The sequence below is a fragment of the Triturus cristatus genome, chromosome 4_1, assembly GCF_964204655.1.
Source record: "Triturus cristatus chromosome 4_1, aTriCri1.1, whole genome shotgun sequence".
Taxonomy (NCBI): Eukaryota; Metazoa; Chordata; class Amphibia; order Caudata; family Salamandridae; genus Triturus; species Triturus cristatus.
In genome coordinates this window covers 845,649,601-845,671,095 of record NC_140585.1, presented here as the reverse complement: position 1 = coordinate 845,671,095, position 21,495 = coordinate 845,649,601, and the positions used below count along the sequence as shown (strand labels likewise).

The following is a 21,495-nucleotide window of genomic DNA, read 5'->3' as shown; positions in this document are numbered from 1 at the left end:
CAGGTGGTTTAACGCGCTGGAGGCAATACTAAATAGATTTATCTGGGCCCAAGGAAAGACACGAAGGGCTTACAGGTTTATTTCTTTCCCTAGAGAGAGGGGCGGGTGGGGTGCACCGGATTTTAGATTATACTATTGGGCAGCAGCACTGCAGTACATGCAGGGGCTGATAGGAGCGGGTGGAATAGATTCAAGAGTCACCACAAACTCCACCAAGATTTATGCAACCGTGCTAAGGGGCGAGGCGGAAAACTGCTTTTTAAACTGCACTGAATTTGGGTACTATAAGAGAACGAGGTTCAAGACGGTCAGCGCAGCTATTAAAGTATGGAAAGCCTTCCTGAAGAATGCTGGTCTGGGAAGAATTAATAGATATACTAAATTATATAGGAACAAGTCTTTTCCAGCTACAATCTTCGCTGATAGGACAATGGCGGGTTGGGCCGATAAGGGTATAGCTCAATTAGCCGATGTCATGGGCTCTGAGGGAGTGCTACAGTTCACTGACTTAATAAATAAATTTGGTATAGATAGACGAGGGCTCTTTAAATACCTCCAAGTAAGAAGCTTTTTGAATAATAAAAAGGGGGGGCCAGCAGGGTTTGCAATGAACGAAATCCTAGAGAAGATAAAGACACTGGGGGACCGCACAATCAGAAGTTTTTACGCAAGTTTGGTAAAAGGGAAACCAGATGATATAGATAAATACAGCAAAAAGTGGGTCGAGACTCTAAGAGGAAAAGAACAGTGGTTTCAGGAGTCACTGGATCTGGGCTATACAATTCTCTGCTCTGCTCCCTTACAATCACAACACTACAAGACCCTATACTCATTATACTTCACCCCTGCTAGAATTTCCAAATGGGGGGGCACCTCAGGGACTTCTTGCCCTCGTTGCAACTTGCTTGGAGCAGATATTGTACATATTTTTGCATCCTGCCCCCAACTCTATACTTTAATAAGAGATATAGAGACATTTATGAACAGGTCCCTAGGTATACAAGTCATACTTACGCCACTGTGGATACTCTTGGGGATTAGTCCTGAGACTGATACTTCGCAGAGGGAATTTATGTTTATGGCCATGGCAGTCTACAGACTAACTATAGCTAGAGCCTGGCTGGACAAGAATCCTCCAGGCTGGCAAATATGGTTGGCTAACCTATTGGCAGCATACAATCTTGAAAAGCCTATATATGAAAGGAAAGGCAAGAGAAGAAGACAGTTAGGGTTAAGAATATGGGAACCCATTACTAGGTGGAAGGAAGATCTGTTTTAATTCCAGGCAAGCGGACAAAGGGTAAGGATAGCATACATTTAAAATAAGAGTTATATGCAAAATTTAGGGTGTGTATGTGGTTTACTCTCATTATCATTTAATTATGTTGCTTTACTGATGATTAGAAGCCATAATATAAAGTACTAATGTAATGTAATGAAATTTAATTGCATTGAATAAGCACTGAATGGATACTGTTATGAATTTAATGAACTTTATAAAATGTATGGTGATAAGAATTACTATATGTGCAAATTGGGAAAAAAAAATACAAAAAAAAAATAATAAAACATAAAATATGTAACTATAAAATTAATTACAAAACACAATTAAATACTCAACTAAAAAATAATCAACCAATTAATTATTAATAAAAATCAACAAATAATTAAAATACCAATCAATTAATTAAATATGTTACATAATTATCAATAAAATATTAGCTTACATAAACAACTGATTATAAATTAAAAACAATAATTTCGATTTTAAAAATCTTCCCACTCTAATCCCCCAAAAATGCTACTAAATTAATGATGTCTAATTACATTTAAGAAATATAAAAAAATTACAAACAGTAATAAAACAAAGTAAACACAAATATAATAACACATTACTAACAATACTAAAATAACTAATATTGTCAAACTAATAAAAAATGATATTTTATACAACTGTTTCAAGCTTTTTTTCAAGAGTTTGGTCCTTGAAAAATAAAAACATTACACCAAGCAAAATGTTTTGCAGCACAAAGACATCCTAATAAAAAAGAATCAGTCAGTCATAAAAAAAAATCATTAATTGAATTTTAAAACCATTACTCCTGGTTCTACATTCATTGGACCATACGTAACATTTCTGTTAAAATTGAGAAAACCATATCATAATTAAAACCTTGTATAAAACAGCTTGTTATCTTTACACTTTTCCAGTAATTCTAAGAATCTATTTTTGGTTCCACAAGATTTTGACCTCCCTCCTTTAAATACAGATTTAAGAATTTTACTCCCCCAACATACTAGGGGGATTGAAGTCCCACCTAGCCAGGTGATTACCTCTTCTCTACTTGCTCGAATGTTTATGTTGTTGAATATTTCTTTTAATAATAACTTCCTTTCTCTTAATAGCTTTGGACATGCGCAGAAAATATGTTGGAGAGATTCATATTTATAGTCACACAGTCTGCAATCTCGGTTGTGACTTTGATCTTTCCATAAAGGGATGAGATCCTTTGTTTCCCACATGCCAAAACATAATCTCATCTCATAAATTGATGTTTTAAAGCCGATGCAAAATAAGCTGTTAAGTATTCCTGAGGCTTCCTTGTGCCATATAAGCTGATCACCGTCCAGGCGTGACGTCTTTGTAGTGAAATGTTCTCATCTGTTGATTGTGACAGAAGTTTTATTGTTGTATTGAATAATTTGTTAAAGGCCTTTTTCCAGATGCTGAAGTTCCAAATTTCTTGAGGACACAGGTACTCTATCACCTGGTTTAGATAGCAACCCCAGTATCCTTGAGTTTTATTTGCTTGTTGCCTATCTAATTCTTACCTGGGGGCAAATGTTTTGATTTGTTCTGCATTCCGTCCATCAATTGTGTGTCTTTTGCTTTCTCGCTCTAAGTCTGCCAGGTATGCCCAGACGTGGGTCCTGGGCTCACTGTGCCACTGGAATCAAGCTATCCTTGCTGAAGAGGGTTGAAACCCCAAAACCGGTCCTAGGATGCTTGTTTCCGGTCCAGGGAGGACCTGGCTTGGCAGTTCGGGCTGGACTGTTCCCTTGAGGCACAGGGTCAAGACTGATTTGCATATGGCCAGGTCTAAACTGGGGTGGCATGGTGAGCAAAAAATCGATGGATTTAACCCAGATCTCTTGATTGGGGGTGAATGTTGTGATTTGTTCTGCATTCCGTCATCATTTGTGTGTCTTTTGCTTTCTCGCTCTAAGTGCGCCAGGTATGCCCAGACGTGGGTCCTGGGCTCACTGTGCCACTGGAATCAAGCTATCTTGGCTGAAGAGGGGTGAAACCCCGAAACCGGTCCTAGGATGCTTGTTTCCAGTCCAGGGAGGACCTGGCTTGGCAGTTCGGGCTGGACTGTTCCCATAAGGCACAGGGTCAAGACTGATTTGCATATGGCCAGGTCTAAGCTGGGGTGGCATGGTGAGCAAAATAATGATGGATTTAACCCAGATCTCTTGACAGGGGGTGAATATTTTGATTTGTTCAGCATTCTGTCCATCTATTGTGTGTCTTTTGCTATCTATTTCTTTCCAGCACAGGTAGTCAATGGAACTGGTTTCAGATGCACGCAGTCTCCCACATAATTTGATGAATGCACCTTTACTCCGGTATGTTTGGTTGGGCAGACAAAACTCCAATCGACTTGGGCCGATGATGCACTTTGCTGAAAGTGGAAGATGTTTTTGTAGACTTTTGTTTGAATCTTGTTCAAAGCTGGGATTTCACGTCCCCTCATTATTTCTGTTCCATAGGTCACTGTTGGCATTAGCTGTGCGAGCATAACGTAGGTTGTGGTGGGATTGACAGCATAATTTCTTTCTTAGTAGTTTGAAGCCATATATTAGATTTTGGGTTTTGGCCAGCATTGTGTGAGCTGTGATTTGTAACTCAGTTTTTGTTCAACCTTGAATCCGAGATATTTATACAAGGCAACTACTTCTACTTTTTTTCCATCCAGGTGCCATGTGTATTTCTTGTATTTGGCATCCACTAGCCGTACTAACTTTTTTTTAATAGATTTAATTCAAGATCCATGTACTTGGCTAATGCGCTCATTCCGCTTTGTAAACCAATTGCTGTTTGGCTTAATAGCACAATGTCGTTGGCATACTAGAGGCACCCAATTTCCTAGTTGGCTAACGATGGTGGATGGCTCTTAGCTTTCCGGAGAGGATCTTCGAGGTCAGATGAGTACAAGTTGAAAAGGCAGGGGGCTAGCACACACCCCTGTTTTAATCCGTTGTGGGTTTCTATTTTTTTTGTTATGCTTGAGCCGTCCCTTATTTTTACCCGTGTCCAGGTACCTATATATCGTTCTCCAATGGCATTCAATAACTTTGTTGGGACACCCCAACTGTCCAGTTTTTTCCCATAATCGTCTTCGGGGCACACTATCGAAAGCAGACTTGAGGTCCACAGAGCAGGCAAACAGACGATTGTTCTTACGTTTGGCTTTTTCTGCTAATAGCGTTAGTATCGTTAAGTTTGTTAAGGTGCCTGCACCCGCCCTAAACCCTGTTTGTGTCCTTGGAATGCAATTGTTGTCATCTGACCATTTTTTCAGGTGGACCAGCAGGCAGGCCACATATAGCTTGGCTTCCACATCTATTAGGGCGATGAGTCTGTAATTGGTCGGCCTTTTTGGATTTCCGCCTTTGAAGATTGTGTAGAAAATACTGCCCCTCCATGATTCAGGAATTCTATTTGTCGAGAACAGCTCGTTGAAAAATGGTGTGAAGTAATAAGCCCAATACGTTGCTTCTCCCTTAAAGAGTGTATTTGGAATTCCGTTTGGGCCTGCTGCACCCTCTGTTTTTAATTTATTTATGATTTTTGTTAGTTGATCTATTTCTGTTACCTCTGAGAAGTTTTTACTCTGGAGGGCAATATGCTCGTTGTTCGAGTTAGTAACCCCAAGGGGTGTCTGCTTTACTTGTACGGTGCTCCACCTACTGTTGGTTCTTATATTTTGATTAACTGGTTTTGATTTGAGCTCTGGTTCTTTATACATTGCTCTTATATGGGCCTCCCATGTATCCTCATTAATCCCTGCATTTTGTTTTCTAGTTTTCCCAAATGTCAGGGAGTTTATCTGATGCAAGAATTTGTTTCCGTTTCGTTGTTTGCTCGCCAGGAGAAGTTTGTTCCATATTGTGACACAGTGGCTTATTTTTGCTTCACAGCAGCTTTTCTTGTATTGAGTTCTTAATTTTTTAAGCTTGCTTCTATCTGGTCTTTTTCCTCATTTTAATTGGTTTGAGACTGTTCTGATTTCTCGCAATATTAGATGTTTTTGCTTGCGTAGTTCGGTGCTGTACCATGGATGATGACTGTTTGCCCGGTTATAATATTGGGGATTTTGGGGCTGGAACTTCTTTTTGTGAGAAAATCGTTCTAATAAGGCACCTGTTAAATTTACCCTGGCTTTTAGTCTCTCACACTTCACTATTTGTAAAGCTTCTTGGCTTCCTGTTTCCTTTATTCTTTCTTCTTTCGTCCCTGCTAGGAAGTATACTCGGCCAGCACCTTCTGAATCCCTGATCCTCTCCATCAAAGGCTTTTTAAATTGCATGCATGGGGCAGGGAGATTAGTTTTGTAACCGCTGTCAACCAGTCTACGCTTTGTTCCTAGTGCACTGTTTGTGCAAAATGGTCGCTCTCCGTACATGGAGTAATTTAGAATTTATGCATCTGGTGGGCTATATTTTCATTGACTAGCATATGCTCGATAGTTGAGCTTTTTTCCCCACTTAAAAAGGTGATTGATGCGGGTGAATCCTCTTTTGTGTTTCCATTTAGATGCTTTAAACCTAGTGTTTCAAACTGACTTCTAAATCTATTTCCCTTTTTGTGTTGGTTCCCGGGGATTTTGCATAGATTTATATTGAAGTCACCTGTCTTAATGAACTGCGCTTGACAATATTGCCTCTGCATTGTTTTATCGTTTTAAACAAAATGTTCATGTGCTCCTCTTTTGTCTCCCTTCTTGGATGGATGTAGACATTTAATAGAATGAATGTTGCCGATGTCGCGTCTATCTTATGATTTTCCAACTTCGTTGCGAGAGCCCAATTTGTCCCTATGGGTAAATTTTCCCATGACCAGTCAAGTTTGGTTGAGAGATATGAGGACAAACTCCCCTTTGGGTGGTCGAATTTAGGTTATTTTATTGCTGGTTCATGATAATTGGTATAGCCTATGATATGATGTGTAGTTGTACTCCAAGTTTCTTGAGCCAAAATAATGTCATATTCTTGGAGGAATTCCAAACATCAGAGTTTTCTAAGAGATTTTCTAACCCGTGTGTAATCAAGAGAAAATGTTAAAGTGTTATTGATTTTCTTGTGTACTTTTACTCTTGACAGGATTGCATATAAGTGTGGTGTTGTGTAACCCCATCCATTTGTCATTAATCACCTGCTTAGTCGTGTTGTGTTCCGCAACGCTCCCGCCAAGTTGGACCGTGATTAGGGGCCTTGTTATTATTAGATTTTCTAAATCTTTCTGTTTTTGTTACCGCCCCAATGGCACCCCTTGGTAGGTATCCCTCTCTTTATTTTGTTGGAAGTAACGGACCTGGATAACAAGGGATCTCCAATTGTTTGTACTTCTATCCCCCAGGCCTTGAACTGTTGCTGATGTATCATTATATGGTCTACTATTTCCAATGAGGACCAATTTGTAACTGTTACCTCTCTATTGTTCATGAGTGAATGTGGTTTGAATTCAAGTGATAACAGATTGGTGGATTTAATGTAGGCTATATCCTGTGTTTCCTTTATCAATTTTAGGATCGTACCTCTGTTTAAAGTGTTGAAATTTCCTCTTGAGATGTAATTAGGCAATAACACAAATTTATTTATCTGATTTCCGTTTGTTGTGAACTGTAGATTGTGGTCCATCTTTTGAGCTGGGGTGGAAGACTTTTTGAGGCCTTAGATCTTCCACTAGCCGATTTAAACATTGCTCCTGGACTGGCGATGTACCCTCGCCTTGCCGTTAGGGGGGGACATCCCTGGTTCGGATCCTCGTATGTTGTTAACCTGCTCCCTGACTTCCTTCAAACATGTGCCTCTGATGTATCTTTTCCTGCCTGACTTTGGTTTGAGGAATCCAGATACATGTGTGCCCTAGTAATTTACCTGTCGGAGACTAACTCCTGATGTATTATTGTCAAAGTTGATCGATTTTTGGAATTAGGTTTGGAGAGTGGACTTGTTGTTCTCTCATTCCCTGTAAGTTCTGTTTCTGGACTTCCAGCCTGTTGGTTTACAGGTTCTGATACTATTCTGATACTATTTTCTTTGCGTTCTCCTGGGTGGGTGGCCTTTCGTTCTTGAGTTAAGAGAATAATTGCCATATTTTGTTTTTTTAGACTGCTTTCCCTTTGTTACGTGCTTTTCTTAACCTCTTTTTTTCTTTTTTTGAGAACGCCCACTTAGCTTCCACTATCTCCTTTTTTTTGTTATCCTTTGTTCTGTCCCCAATGGGTTGAGTATCTTTCTTCTTAGAATTACTTTCTGTTATTCCTGTTAAATTGATTTTTTCCGAGGAGGGTGTTGAATTTGTTTGAGCACTATTCTCCTCTATTCGAGATAATTCTGCTTTGACTTTTATATTTTTTGTGGGGGTTTCCTCCAGTTCTCTTTCCCTCTTTCCTTTTATTTTCGGCCGTCCTTGCTTTTTTCACTGCAATGACTTGGAGGGGGGATTTCTTCTCATTCGTGTTGTCCAAAAGTATAACTGAATTGAGTGAGGAATCCCGGCTGAGGGAGTCTTTCCTTAATCTTTCCGTTTGTCTCTTTTTCCGCTGATTGTGGCCATGTCCCTGCTCAGCTATGCTTTTTCCTGAGGGCATTTTTGGAGCCATCTCTCTGTATACCCTATAAGAATTGCGACCCCCTTTTTCACTCCGCTGCTTGCCTTTCAGAGTATGAGATGTGGCCTTGCCTCTTCGTAGTTGTAGATATTTTATACAACTGTATCAAATAAAATAATATGATATACAACTATACTTTAAAAAAAAAAAAATTAAATGCCTAAAAATGATATCCTTACTTCAGATATTAAGTCCCATGATATTTTTGACATTTTTATATCCTGGCAACAATATTTATAACCAGAGATACTTTGGATTCAATGTTTTGATAAAACAACTCCATTTCAGTAGTAATGAAAACATATTTCACAGAATAGGCAAACTACAGAAACTTATCTGAATATAAATCCGATAAATCAACTATCTTTATTTGCATTCAAATGCACATCTTTTCACCAAACTTGAAATCCAAAAGAAAAATGTGAGATGAAAAGGATGTGCAACATAATATTACTGAAACTTCCTTAATTCAGATTAGAAGCTCTGATAAAAAAAAAACATACACTATATCAAATGTTCATCCAAGGGTCTCATTGCACATTTCGTTTTTCCACAAACCTCTATTGTTTGTCATATAAGTGTTGCCAGTGCAGAAGTGTTGCTAGTGCAGCTGTTAGAACATCTATAATAATTGGCAGATGAAGATTAGGTGAGCCAATGGAATCCAATATGCAGTCGGATAACGCTAATTCACTGTTTGGTAAATACGAGGGAAAAGAGTATGCACTGCATACAATAAGAGACCATCAAAGGGTACTAGACGTTTTGAATGTCCAATAAATTATGGGCAAAACAGAGGCAATAGCCGGTTCCAACTTATATTTACTAAGTCATATGGAGATGGGTGGAAGAAAAAAATCTGACGCTAATAGCTGTAAAATGAGCGATTTAAGGTAAACCACTAGAGAACCAGACATATCAGGCAAATGAATGTTATAACAAACTTATAAAGCGCACGTTCACCATAGGTTTCTTGGTGCTGGGGTAAAGAAGGAAATGTACTTCATCAGGTTTAGTACATACTTTAGGAAGGTCTGAACAGTAACGGAAGGAGCATCTGCAACTGTTTTCTTTTAAATCTAGAGCAATCTCTACCAGGGAAATATTAAATAGAGAGGATTGTGGGGGATATCTGTAGGAAGGAAGTCTCCCCAAACATTCAGAGCAGCAATTAGATGGGGAGAAACATGTGCGCCCATTGAGGAAAGGGAGCATGCAATCGAACAGTGTTCGGTTGCATTGAAATGAGTCCGTCGGGACCGCCAACAGGGTGTCAGTCAGTCCCAGGACCTAGTCGGTGTCAGGCGGAAGCAATACCGCCGACATCAAAATAAGCCCCATTGTGTTGAGACATTAGCGTCATTTCTGTTTAAAATGATAACTGAAATATAGCTATTTGCTAAATTGCCCCTGTGTAGCAGAGTTCTGAAATGTCATTCTTCCCAAAAATGTCCGTTGTCTTCTTTGCTATACACGCTTAATCATGGAATAAATTATGTGTGAAGGTACAAGCTAATATGTTAGGGATTATTGCATATTCATATGATCATATCCCACGTTAGCAATCGATAACAGAATCCCATTGGTCCTGCAATTTCAGGATGTTGAGAAATTGTGTCACTGAGACAACCAGCAGTACCCAAGTGCTGCTATGATACATGTGAAGTTTTCCCTTAGATTTATCCTGTGATGATTATAACCTTATTATGGCTTTCCTGTGGCATCAATGTTAGTCAATGAAGAAACACTAGCCTCTTATAAATTATGCAGCAGTAATTGTTAGGTGTGCCTCTAATCCCTCTTGCTGTCGGCCACATATATGGAACCCTTCTTCATCAATTACTTCAATTGAAAGAAAGAATACTATTTACAGATCAAGGGAGTTTGGATAGGCTTGACCTACAAGCTGACGATTGTATTATATTTTCTACTGATACTAGACTTAAGACTTCAGTATCTACACAGGCATTCTAGAGGTCCACAACTTCTGATACAGATGTAGTCTAACCGGAGATCCCCTAGCTTGATCTTCACAGTCCTTGGCTGTCACACACTGCATAGTGCCACAAAATGATATCAGAAACCATGCATTCCAAATAAATCTCCACAGTGTTGTCAACTGTGGCACTTGGCTAACGCAGTGGCTGATCCAAGGGCTGTTTAAAATAAACAATCGATTCATAGATTCATTGTTCATGAAGGGTGCTGTGATCAGCAAACGTCACATTGAGGGTAGTTTTTGGGGTGTATTTCTGATTTGGATTTCTTTCCTTGCAGGTACCAACATTAACGAAGCACTGCTTAGAGCCATATTTATCCTCAAGGAAGCCCAAGGCCGGGGAATGTTGGACCGAGACTCAGTCTCTTTGATAGTTCTCGTGTCCGATGGTGATCCCACCGTGGGTAAGTGGAAAATGAGCTCCTGAGCTAGAGAAAAGGGATTCCTAGTATCACAGGCCCTCCAGTTATACGTGTATCAATGCAGAGTATCTACACTGATACTTTTTAATTTCCTGTGGGGTGTGATGTTAATTGATTTAGTCTGTTGTTTGGCATTCCTTTGATAGCTGCAAACTCACACACTGTTCGGGCTGCATTTCAATTTTACGTCTTTGGACGGATTAGGCAGACCAGAATAAATTAATTTTAACAATCTTTTTTTATTGGAACTTAAAGAAATGTGAAAGTTAAACTAAAGATATCGTCAAGAGTTGTGCTACACTGACATTGCATTATTTGTGAATGCAGTAAGAGTAAATAACAAAATATTCTTCATGATTTAGAAAAGCGTGTGCTATATAATTTGTCATATAAGTGAGTGGATTAATATAACACTTTTCCCTAGACATTCAATTCTAGCCCTAAACCTTTGGGTTAAGTGGAAGGAAGAGACACAAAGCATGACATGGTAAAAGGGTATGGTGGGAAAATGTCATTCTTTCTAGTAATGATATTATCAGGGGCATACATAGAAAGACTGCGCATCAGATTAGACACCGTTAACTCAAAACTGTCACCCTCACTTTATCTGGCACAGTACTTTTATCTTGATTATGCATTTCACTTATACCACTCATCAAAATTATTTCTTTATGACAGACAGCTCCCTCTACCTCTGCTACTTCAAACATATGTGAGTCAAATGTGCCTGAACATACACATGAACGGGGTCTGGTGGCCAAGTGGGCTAATGCATCCACTGCAGGGGCCTGTGTTCGACCTCATGATCACAGGTTCAAATCCTGGCGTGTCAAGATGCCCCATTGGGGGGTGAAACTGCACTTTACAAATACACATGTTTATGTTATAACTCCCCAAAGAATCACCCCCAGACCCATATCACTATGTGCTAGAAATAACATGGACTCAGTCCCTTGTAAGCCTTACCCCAGAATCTGTGTCATCCGTCTGAGTTAGAAATTGACACCTGCTGGTTTAGATGCCCAACCTGGAATCGAGTCAAAATCTGCAATTCTCCTTAAAATAACAGAGAAAATTCTCAGGTGTGAGGTCTGGGCCCCTATTTTCCCAGGATACTAGGATTACACAGAGAGATCTAAACACTGCTTGCCTCTGAGATTTTAAGACTTGAAGTATGCTCCTTGTTCTGGTTCAAGTCAACCTTTTCTGTCTAAACCTTCCACTTTTTTTAAAATCCCACATTTGACACTCAAAATAAAATGTACTCCCATAGCAACATTAGCATTGAAAAACGTCTAGTGATTAAAGTGTTTCAACAATTATGAGTATTATCAATAAATCATAAATAATAGATAATCTACAAATCTTATGAATTTAGCAATTAACTTTGAAAATTGCAGTCAATATATACTTTAACATTATCCACAACCTTATAAAAGGTATATATATATATTATATGTATATATATATATATTATATATATATATGTGTGTGTGTGTGTGTGTGTGTGTGTGTGTGTGTGTATATATATATATATGTATGCATATAAATACACACACACATTATTTCACCATTTTAAGAAACAAATACTTGATAAATCCCCTAGTGGTTCACAGCCAACAAATTTGGCAAACTGTGAGCTGTGCTGATGTAAGAGGCTGAATAGTACTCTTGCTTTGCTTTAAAATATCTCTTCAATCACATCCTGAATTCCTCCCTGGCAGGTGAGCTGAAACTGTCTAAAATCCAAAAGAATGTGAAAAAGGAAATGCATGATGATTTCTCCCTACATGCACTCGGCATCGGCTTTGACGTGGACTACGATTTCCTAGAACGCATCGCTCAGGAAAACCATGGGATGGCGAAAAGAATCTATGGCAATCAGGATACTTCCAAGCAACTTAAGGTGCACTACTATATGTCCATAACTTCTAAGAGCTATGTTCAGCATTTATTTTTAACTCTGCAATAGAAATTATTTTGTGAGATTTTTTAAATCCGATAACATCCAGTCTTAGGGCCTGATTATGAGTTTGGCAATAAGAGAACCGCTGCTGAAATGGTGTTGAAATCCCCGTGCACAGTTGGTGGTCCACCTCCCAAATTACAACTTTGGCGGTCTGTTGAAGGAAAGACCACCGGAGTACCGCCGACATGCCAGCTATGCTCAGACCGTCATGTTGACGGTAGGGGGAAAGCAGCTGTCAGAGGGCGTTACAGACAAGTGGACTGCCACGGGGATTACGAGTAATCAGGCCCTTAGTTCACTCCTTAACATTAGACAGAAGTATAAAATATTGCTTACCGCTGTTGTCACAATGTGCTTTGGTCACATAACCTTCAATGTGGCAATACCCTGCTTACATTCATAGCCCTCCTTGCCCCTTTTAATGCCAGGCAAGGGTGGGCTGTGGAAACACAGCACACAAGCCAACACCTGGTTTGGCTGCAGTTTACTCTATGCAAAAACTGAGCACGTTTTAGGTTTGTTGGAGATGGGATGGTTCAAACTGTGCCAATATCTGTGCTTGCTCTCTGGTGTCAAAAGTGCACGTGTATGTGCTTGTGTGTGTATGTTCTTGCGTACATGCATGTGTGTGTGTGTCTATACACACTAAGACCTAATGTTTATGATCAAGCAAGCATAATCATGTATACCTATGCATGTCTGTATCACATAAGGGAAACTACCAGTAACTGGATCGTTCTGTCAGGTACCTCAGATTTCCGAAACATCACAGAGGTCTCTTACTTCTGTCTTGTCCTATATCATGCAGTGTCAGACTGGCCATTTATTCCATTGGGCCTTTGCCCAGAGGCCAGGGCAATTGGATGCCTGTTTTCAAAGGACCGGGGTCGCTGCTAGCACCTCTATCACTTTTTTAAACTCCCCAAGTTTAATTGCAGCTGCTACAGAAAGGAGCCATCTAGCATGGCGACTGGATGGCTTAAGTTGACCCAGCAACCAGATGCTCGGGAGGCTCCATCCTGGGGCTGCTTGCCTCCCAGCAACTTGTGCCGGAGTAGTAGGATCCTGGTCCAGCCATCTGGTCGCCCTGTAAGGGATCATGCCCCCATCCCTTCACCCGGCGGTGCAGGGATGGGAGGGGGGTGCCCTTGTGCCAGTTAGCACATGGTGGAGGCAGCCTCCCACATGCCCATATTCCCTCCTCAGCGTCACTCTCGCTGGCCTGGTGGCAGAGGGACCCACCCCAGGTGCGGTGGAGGGGGTCCACAGGCACCCACAGACAGAGGGTTTCAAAGTGCTCGGCCCAGGAGCCCCCCTTTCCCACCAGGCGAGGAGGGCTCCCAGTGCAGCAGAGGCAGGCAGCCGACCACTGGCTCCTCCCAGAGGACCGGGTGGGACCACGCAAGTCTTCAAACCCTTAGCCTGGCCACACAAAACCAGGACAAACCGGTTAGCTGGCAATGAAGGAGGGTTGCCCCACCTTCACATCAGCCATCCACCACCGGGGCTCATCCATGCCTTTGGCGGTGGCCGGAGACATGCCGACAGGCTGGGATTGGCCCACCCTGTACTCTGGTCAGAGACGCCAGAAGGGAAGAGCCAGGAGTCTCCCCCTCCCGCATGCCCCCCGAGTGGAGCCTGGGTTCCCCAAGACCTCCAGCTCCTTCTCATCCAGGCCTTCAGGGCTGGTCCTAGCCTGTGAAAACACTGCAATGTCGGTTTAGTGCTGGATGAGCATGGGTTTCCTCTCAGAAGGGATCTCCATCTGTGTCACTCCCAGAGGGTGACAGGGAGGGGAAAACACCCACCTCCCCCATCCACCAGTCTCTCAAGTGTACGTCAGTGAGTTTCTACCCGGGTGGAGAAGCACAACCTGAGGCCTGGTCCTGGCTCAAGCACCCCAGTGGCCACAAACCGCTCCACCAGCCAGAGTGCGCAAGGGCAGGGCTGGGCCCACCACCTACAAGTGTGTGTTCCATCCGGGAGGCAGGCAGAGGGTTCAAAGGCTGGCACCATCAGTCACTCAGGCCACTCCACCATTAATGATCCTTCCACAGGTTCACCTACGGAAACCTTGTTACAACTTTTACTTTCTCTGAAGTCAAGATTGATCGTCTTCTCTGCACTCCACTAGGGCCTTTGCCGACTTCAGCAGGGCTGATCCGAGGACCACACTAAACCATCCAATTGCTAGTAGCGATGGGCAATTTGTACAAAGGGCAAGGACTTAATCAACGCAAGCTGACCCACACTTACTGGGAATCCCTAATTCATGGGAATTAATTGCAATCCCAACGGGGTTCAGCAGGTTACCCACACCTTTCTGCGAATGGTAGACATGTGCAGATCCATTCAGTATTGCGCGTGTGCAGCCCCAGACATCTAAGGGTATCACAGACCTGTTATTGCTCGAACTTGTCTGGCTGAACACCACTTGTCCCTCTAAGAAGTTGGACGTCAGCTGCTGGGGGTCACATAACTAGTTAACATGGAGGGGTCTCATTCGTTATTGGAATTAACCAGACAAATTGCTCCACCAACTAAGAATGGCAATGCACCGCAATCTACAGAATCAAGAAAGAGCTACCAATCTGTCAATACTTTCCGTGTTCGGGTGAGGTTTCCCGTGTTGAGTCAAATTAAGCCACATGCTCCACTCCTGGTGGTGCCCTTCCGTCTTTAAGTTTCAGCTTTGCAACTATGCTCCCCCCAAACCCGAAGAATTTGGTTTCCTGAGAGCTGCAAAATTTGGTCATGGGGCTAACACTGCCAGATCACTTGTCAGCATCGTTTATGGTCGGAACTACGACAGTATCTGATCGTCTTTGAACCTCCGACTTTCGTTCTTGATTAATGAAAACATTCTTGGCAAATGCTTTCACTTTGGTTCGTCTTGCTCTGGTCCAAGAATTTCACCTCTAGTTGCACAATACAAATGCCCTCACTCTTAATCATGGCCCCAGTTGTGAAAACCATTATTGCTAGCTAAAGTATTCAGGCGATCGACCTGCTTTGAACAGCCTCATTTTCTAAAAACAAAAATGCTTTGGACCCCCAGTGCACGCAGTCAACAGCATCGAGGAAGGCACCGAGAGGCAGGGGGTGGTAAAGGCGGACAGCTCACCTCGCGACAGACCGCCAGCTCTATCCCAAGATCCAACTACCAGCTTTTCAACTGCAGCAACTTTAATATGCACTATTGGAGCTGGAATTACTGCAGCTGCTGGCACCAGACTTGCCCTCCAATGGATCCTCGTTAAAGGATTTAGAGTGTACTCATTCCAATAACAGGGCCTCAAAAGAGTCCTGTATTGTTATTTTTCATCACTACCTCCCCAAGTGAGGAGTGGGTAATTTGTGTGCCTGCTGCCTTCCTTGGATATGATAGCTTTTCTCAGGGTCCCTCTGCGGAATATAACCCTGATTTCCCGTTACCCATGGTCACTATGGCAGGCACAGAAAGTACCATTGAAAGTTGATAGGGCAGACATCTGAATGTATCATCGCCGTCACTGTGACGTGCGATCAGCCCAAGGTTATCTAGAGTCACCAAAGCAGCCGGACAAGCCCGGATTGGTCTTGGTCTGATAAATGCATGTGTCCTGGGAGGTCAGCGCTCTTCGGCATGTATTAGCTCTAGAATTACCACAGTTATCCAAGTAACAGATGGAGCGATCAAAGGAACCATAACTGATTTAATGAGCCATTCACAGTTTCACTGTACTGGCTATGTTTACTTACACATGCATGGCTTATTCTTTGAGACAAGGATATGCTACTGGCAGGATCAACCATGTGGACGCGTCTGCTGGACGGGTTGTTGGGGGCCGCATGCCCGTCCCCTAACCGACCTTCACACCACTCGGTAGCCAGCTGGGAAAGCCCACCCACCAGGTAGACTTGCTTGGGGACAAGTGCCGTTGCATGAGCATTAGCAGGCCCAGCCATCTCTGCAGGAGGAAGAGGCAGGCCAAGGTGCAGCCTGAGGGAGACAGTGGTGACAGCCTGGGCGGCTAAGGACACTATATGGAACTGTCATTCTGAGCTGCTGCTAAAATATGCTAAGTGGAGGAGGGCATTGGTGTGACGCACAGGTCCCAGACCTCTAGACAGCTTCCGGGACCTGCTGCCACTAATCCCCCTTCCAATCTGATCAGACCACTGGGGACACACATGCTGCCAAGGAAGCTTGGCCTTCACTTTGCTGAGTAGGGTCTCCACAATTGCAGACCCTCGAGTCAGACGGTCCCTTTCAGGGTAGAAGCTCTTTGCTTGAAACAACAGCTGAGTCTGGCCAATCAGTCCATCCCAAAACAAAACAAGCATGCCCAATCGATCAGAGTATTTGGCACTGGAAGGGCCCTCCCCAGGCAGCCCGCCCTACACCAGGATGTCGGTTCCATGTCCCTACCTGCTTCCGAGGAAGGCAGGCTCAGAGGAAAAGCCCATCAGGCAGAGTTTGGAAGCAGATGCGGACCCAGGCCGCTGGGGGACTAGGCAGGCACCTGGCTGAGAACTACTGGACCTCTATTTGGTCCGGAGTACAATGTCCCTAATAATCTGGAGCAAGGATACCACTCTTACTTGTAATCCGTGTGCACAAAGAGGACCACCGGCACCAACACACTGACCTTCGAGAGCCCTCCCTGGGCTTAAGGAAGCCAATGATACCTCATTGTGACTTCCAGGACAGCTGGGTTGACAGCTTCCTGTCCCTGCCTGCGCTCAGGTAAGGCAGGCTCAGTGGAAAGGCCCAATGGGAAAGTCCGGGCGGCAGGCATCAACCTGAGCCCCTGGGGGCCCCAGCAGCCCAGGTCCTGGCGGCACCTGGCTGAGAACCATTGGACCACAAGAGGGTCTGGAGTATCCTGTCCCTAATAATCCAAAGGAAGGTTACCACACTTACTTGTATTCCGTGGACACTGAGGACAGAGGGAACCACCAGCACAAATGCACTTAACCTCCTAGAGCTCGCTCTAGGCTTAAGGAAGTGACTGAGCCCTCATAAGGGGTCCAGGGAAGCTGGGATGTCTACTCTGTGTCCCTGCCTGCTTTCAGGGAAGGCAGGACCATCGTGCAGGGCTGGGAGGCAGGAGTGGACCCGTGCCCCTGGGGGCTCCGGCGAGTAGGCCCGGTCCCTGGCTTTGCCCAGCTCAGAATCGCTGGACCTCAATGGGTCCGAGGTACACTCTCCCTAGTAATCCGGAGAAAAAATACTCCCCTTTCTTGTAATCAATGCGCACTGAGTGGCGGAGGGGTCAGAAGGCACAAATGCCCCCGACCTGGAGTACTGGTTGGGATCAGGGAAGCAAATGAGCCCTCATCGAGACTTCGAGGGCAGCCCGGCCATTTGGTAGCACCATCGGAAAACGTTGCACATGACCATATGGCCAAGGGGCTTGACGCAACCAGATGGCTGGGCTCCAAGAATGGCCATCTGGTCTCACTGTGCCTCAACGAGCTGGCCCCTGGCAGAGGTCCGACGGGGGCCCGCAGACACCTTAATGTGCAGGCGAAGCGGGGGAGATCTCTCCGGGCCCCATGGAACCCCATCCTGGGCCTTTGGCAGTGTGGCAGGCCAGAGGATGAGCCCAGGGTGAGAGCGCCTGCCCTGGGGTTCGGCGGGGCTCGGTTGGAGCTACTGGACCCGACAAGCAGGGAAGGCCTCGCCGGGCCCACAGGACCCCGTCCCAGGCAATTTGCCACGTGGTGCGCCTAAGGACGGAGCCCTGAGGAGCCACAGTCAGAGCTTCTGAACTCAGCCACGCAGGGGAATGATAGACCCACGTCCCAGGCCCTTGGCAGGGTGGCAGACTGGAGGACGGAGCCCATGGCCCTTGGCATTGTGGCAGGCCAGAAGACAGGACCCAAGGCAGGGGTGTCTGCCCAAGGACCCAGTGGGGCCCCGGGGCCCAGTTGGAGCTCCTGGGCCCGGTTGTGCTGGGGAGGCCTCCCTGCACCCTCGGGAGCCAGTCCTAAGGGCTTGGCCATGCAGTGGTCTGGAAGACGGAGCCCAGGATGAGGGGCCCTCATACCGGGGCCCACTGGGACTTCAGTAAGAGCTTCTGAACCCAGCTAATCAGTGGAAGCCTCCCTGTGCACAATGGAACCCCCGTCCCAGGAACTTGCAGTGCGGCTGGCCAGAGGACAGAGCCCAGGGTAGGGGAGCCCGTGCCAGGGGCTTGGCCTTGCGGTGGACCGGAAGACGGAGTCCAGAATGGGGTGCTCCCACCTTGGGTCCCACAAGGGCCCCAGTCAGAGCTTCTGAACCAGGCCAAGCAGTGGAGGCCTCCCCTGCCTGATGGATCCCAATCCCGGGCCCATGGCGCTCCGGAAGGCTGGAGGACAGAGCCCAGGGTAGGAACCGGTTGGAGCTCCTGGGCCCGGCCGCACCATGGAGGCCTCCACTAGGCACACAAGACCATGCCTGGGTGCTTTGCCACGTGGCGGGCCCAAGGATGGGGCCCAGGATTGGGAGCTTCCATCCAGGAACCTGCCAGGGCCCCGGTCAGAGCTTCTGAACTCTGACAAGCAGGGGAAGCCTCCTGTGCCCGAAGGACACCCATCCCAGCCCCTTGGCAGTGCGCAAAGCCTGAGGACGGAGCCCAGGGTGGAGCACCCAAACTGGGCCCGGCAGGGCTCTGGGGCTCATTTGGAGCTCCTGGACCTGATCGCAGTGGGAAGGCCTCTCCGTGACTGCAGGACCCTGTCCTGAGTGCTTTTCCATCTGGCAGACCCAATGGTATGGCCAAGGATGGGGGGGCTCAAACCCCGGGCCCAGCAGGGCCCTGGTCAGAGCTTATGAACCCTGCCGAGCATGGGAAGCCTCCCCAGGCCTGATGGACCCACGTCACAGGCCCTTGGCAGTACGGCAGGCCGGTACCTACGGTGGGAGAGCCTGTCCCACAGCTGGACGGGCACTGGGACCTGGTCAGAGCTCCTGGACCTGGCCATGCAGGGGAGGCATCCCCGGGCCTGTGGGAGTCTGTCCCAGGGGCTTGGACGTGTAGTGGGCCAGAAGACGGAGCACAGGATAGGGGGCACACACCACAGGGCCCGTCGGGTCCCCACTCAGAGTTTCAGAATAAAGCCAAGTAGGGGAAGCCTTCCCATGTCCAATGGACCCCATCCCAGGCCCTTGGTAGTGGGATCGGATGGAGGACGGAGCCCAGGACGGCAGGCCCTGGTCGGAGGTCTTGGACCAGGCCACAGAGGGGAGGCCTCCCCAAGCTTACAGGACCCCATCCTGGGCACTCTGCCATGCAGCAGGCCTGAGGAAAGGGCCCCGGTCCTGGGCCATCTGGTCACTGGCTGAGAGCCATCAGACCGCAAGGGGGTCCAGGGTGTCCTGTCCCTAGTAATCCAGAGGAAGGTTACCCTTTTTTCTTGCAATCCATGCGCACTGAGTGACAGAGGGGACCGAAGGCATGCATGCTCCTGACCTCTTGAAGCCCTGGCTGGGCTCAAGGGACCAAATGAGCCCTGATGAGGACTTCCAGGGCAGCTCAGCCTTCTGGTCATCCCAGTGGAAAGTATGGCTTGCAACCAAATAGTAAGGCTCAGGGGACCCTGCGGCCTGGCACTCAGAGCACCAGCTGGGCCTCAAGCACTGGGCTGCGAGGAGGGGCCTGATGGAGTTCCATCCCGGGGCCTGCAGTCACCTTCTTGTGCAGGCAAAGTGAGGGAGTATTTCCTGGGCCTGATGGTACCCCGTCCCAGGCCCTTGTTTGTGCGGCAGGCTGGAGGATGGAGCCCCAGGCGGGAGCGCCCGCCATTGGGGCTGGTCGGAGCTCCTGGACCCGCCACACAGGTGAAGGTTACCTGGGCCCAGAAATATGATAATAACACTTATTTGACCATTTTTGTCCCTTAGATTTTGGACACTAGCTCATCCAGCACCCAGGAAAACTCAGCCAAGCTAGGGCTATCCAGGGTGGGCTGACTTGCGTGGCTCTCACCATGTTTTATTATCCAGAATCCCTTGCAAACCTCAAACGTTGACTATAAAAAAACGCATTTTCCTCATATTTCTGTGATGGAAAGTTCTGGAATCTACAGGGATCCACAAACTTACTTCCATCCGGCATTCCTCCAGGTCTCCAAAAACAAAGGGCAGGGAAAGTTCTTCCCCTGCTCCTGAGGCTGAAAAAAAAATGAAATCCTACTGCTGTAAACAGCAGAGCAAGTTCCTGGACGCGTGCACAGGACTTAACAGTTACATCCTCTGCACACAGATACTGTGGCGGAGGACGTAACCATTAGGTCCTTTGCACGGAAAGGGTTAAAGAGGGCTTTTAATTTCAATTCTTTAGGCACCAAACTTGAAATGTCTGCCTCTTCTCAATTGGAAGTTACAGCTTATTAAATATAATAACTCCAGTATTATCCCATGGGAGAGGTAGGCCTTGCAGTAGCGAGAATCTACCTTTTAAATACACTGCACCCTGCCTTCTGGTCTGTTCAAGTCTACTCTAGGGGTGACATATGTATTAAAAAGGAAGGCATGGGCCTGGCAAAAGGTTTACTTGAATAAAGTCAGTTTCAAACTACGCACTCAGGGTGCCATGGCAAGCCTGAGACATGTTTAAAGGGCTACTTAAATTGGTGGCACAATATGTGCTTTGGGACCACTATTTAATTTCATTTACAAGCCCTAGGTATAGATAGTACCACTTTACTGGGAACTTACGAGCAAATTAAATATGCCAATTGGGTGTAAGTCAATTTCTATCATGTTTTAAAGAAGAGAGCACACACACTTAAGCATTGGATAGCAGTGGTAAAGTGTCCAGAGTTCTAAAGCCAACAATATGGGTTTAGAAAACAGGAGGATGAAGGCAAAAACTTTGTGGATGACCCTGCATAAAGGAACAAGTCGAACACATAACCTCTAAGTTAAGCCTGACTGCGTTGTGCCATGCTGCCAGAGAGTTAAGCACAGGTTAATTTGGAGTTTGCCTGTGTTTCACACTGCCAGAGATTGTGATTGCTGTTTGAGTGGGGTTTCACCCCCTCAACCAATAACCCAATTTCCAACACTGCCGGTCTTGTTTGGTAGTGATCTATGAGTGTCCTGGGTGGGTCAGCATCGTCAGATGGATGGTGACGGCTGATAATTAATTGGTCTTCATCAATTGTACGCACGCTACATGTTTCTTAGTTCCAGACAAAGCTAAGCCAGAAGCGGTGTCCCCGTTTGCCTCT

General features: G+C 45.6%; 1 protein-coding gene and 1 pseudogene across 1 annotated transcript in view; one reads left to right on the top strand and one right to left on the bottom strand.

The window, feature by feature from the left end:
• ITIH2 (inter-alpha-trypsin inhibitor heavy chain 2) overlaps positions 1-21,495 on the top strand; it is a 242,179-nt gene that overhangs the window by 95,408 nt on the left and 125,276 nt on the right. Inside the window, exons 11-12 of the mRNA XM_085653538.1 lie at positions 10,179-10,304; positions 12,047-12,228. Of these exons, the coding sequence (XP_085509664.1) occupies positions 10,179-10,304; positions 12,047-12,228 (308 nt within the window). The remainder of the gene's footprint in view (positions 1-10,178; positions 10,305-12,046; positions 12,229-21,495) is intronic.
• LOC146855651 (18S ribosomal RNA) lies at positions 14,332-16,089 on the bottom strand (annotated as a pseudogene).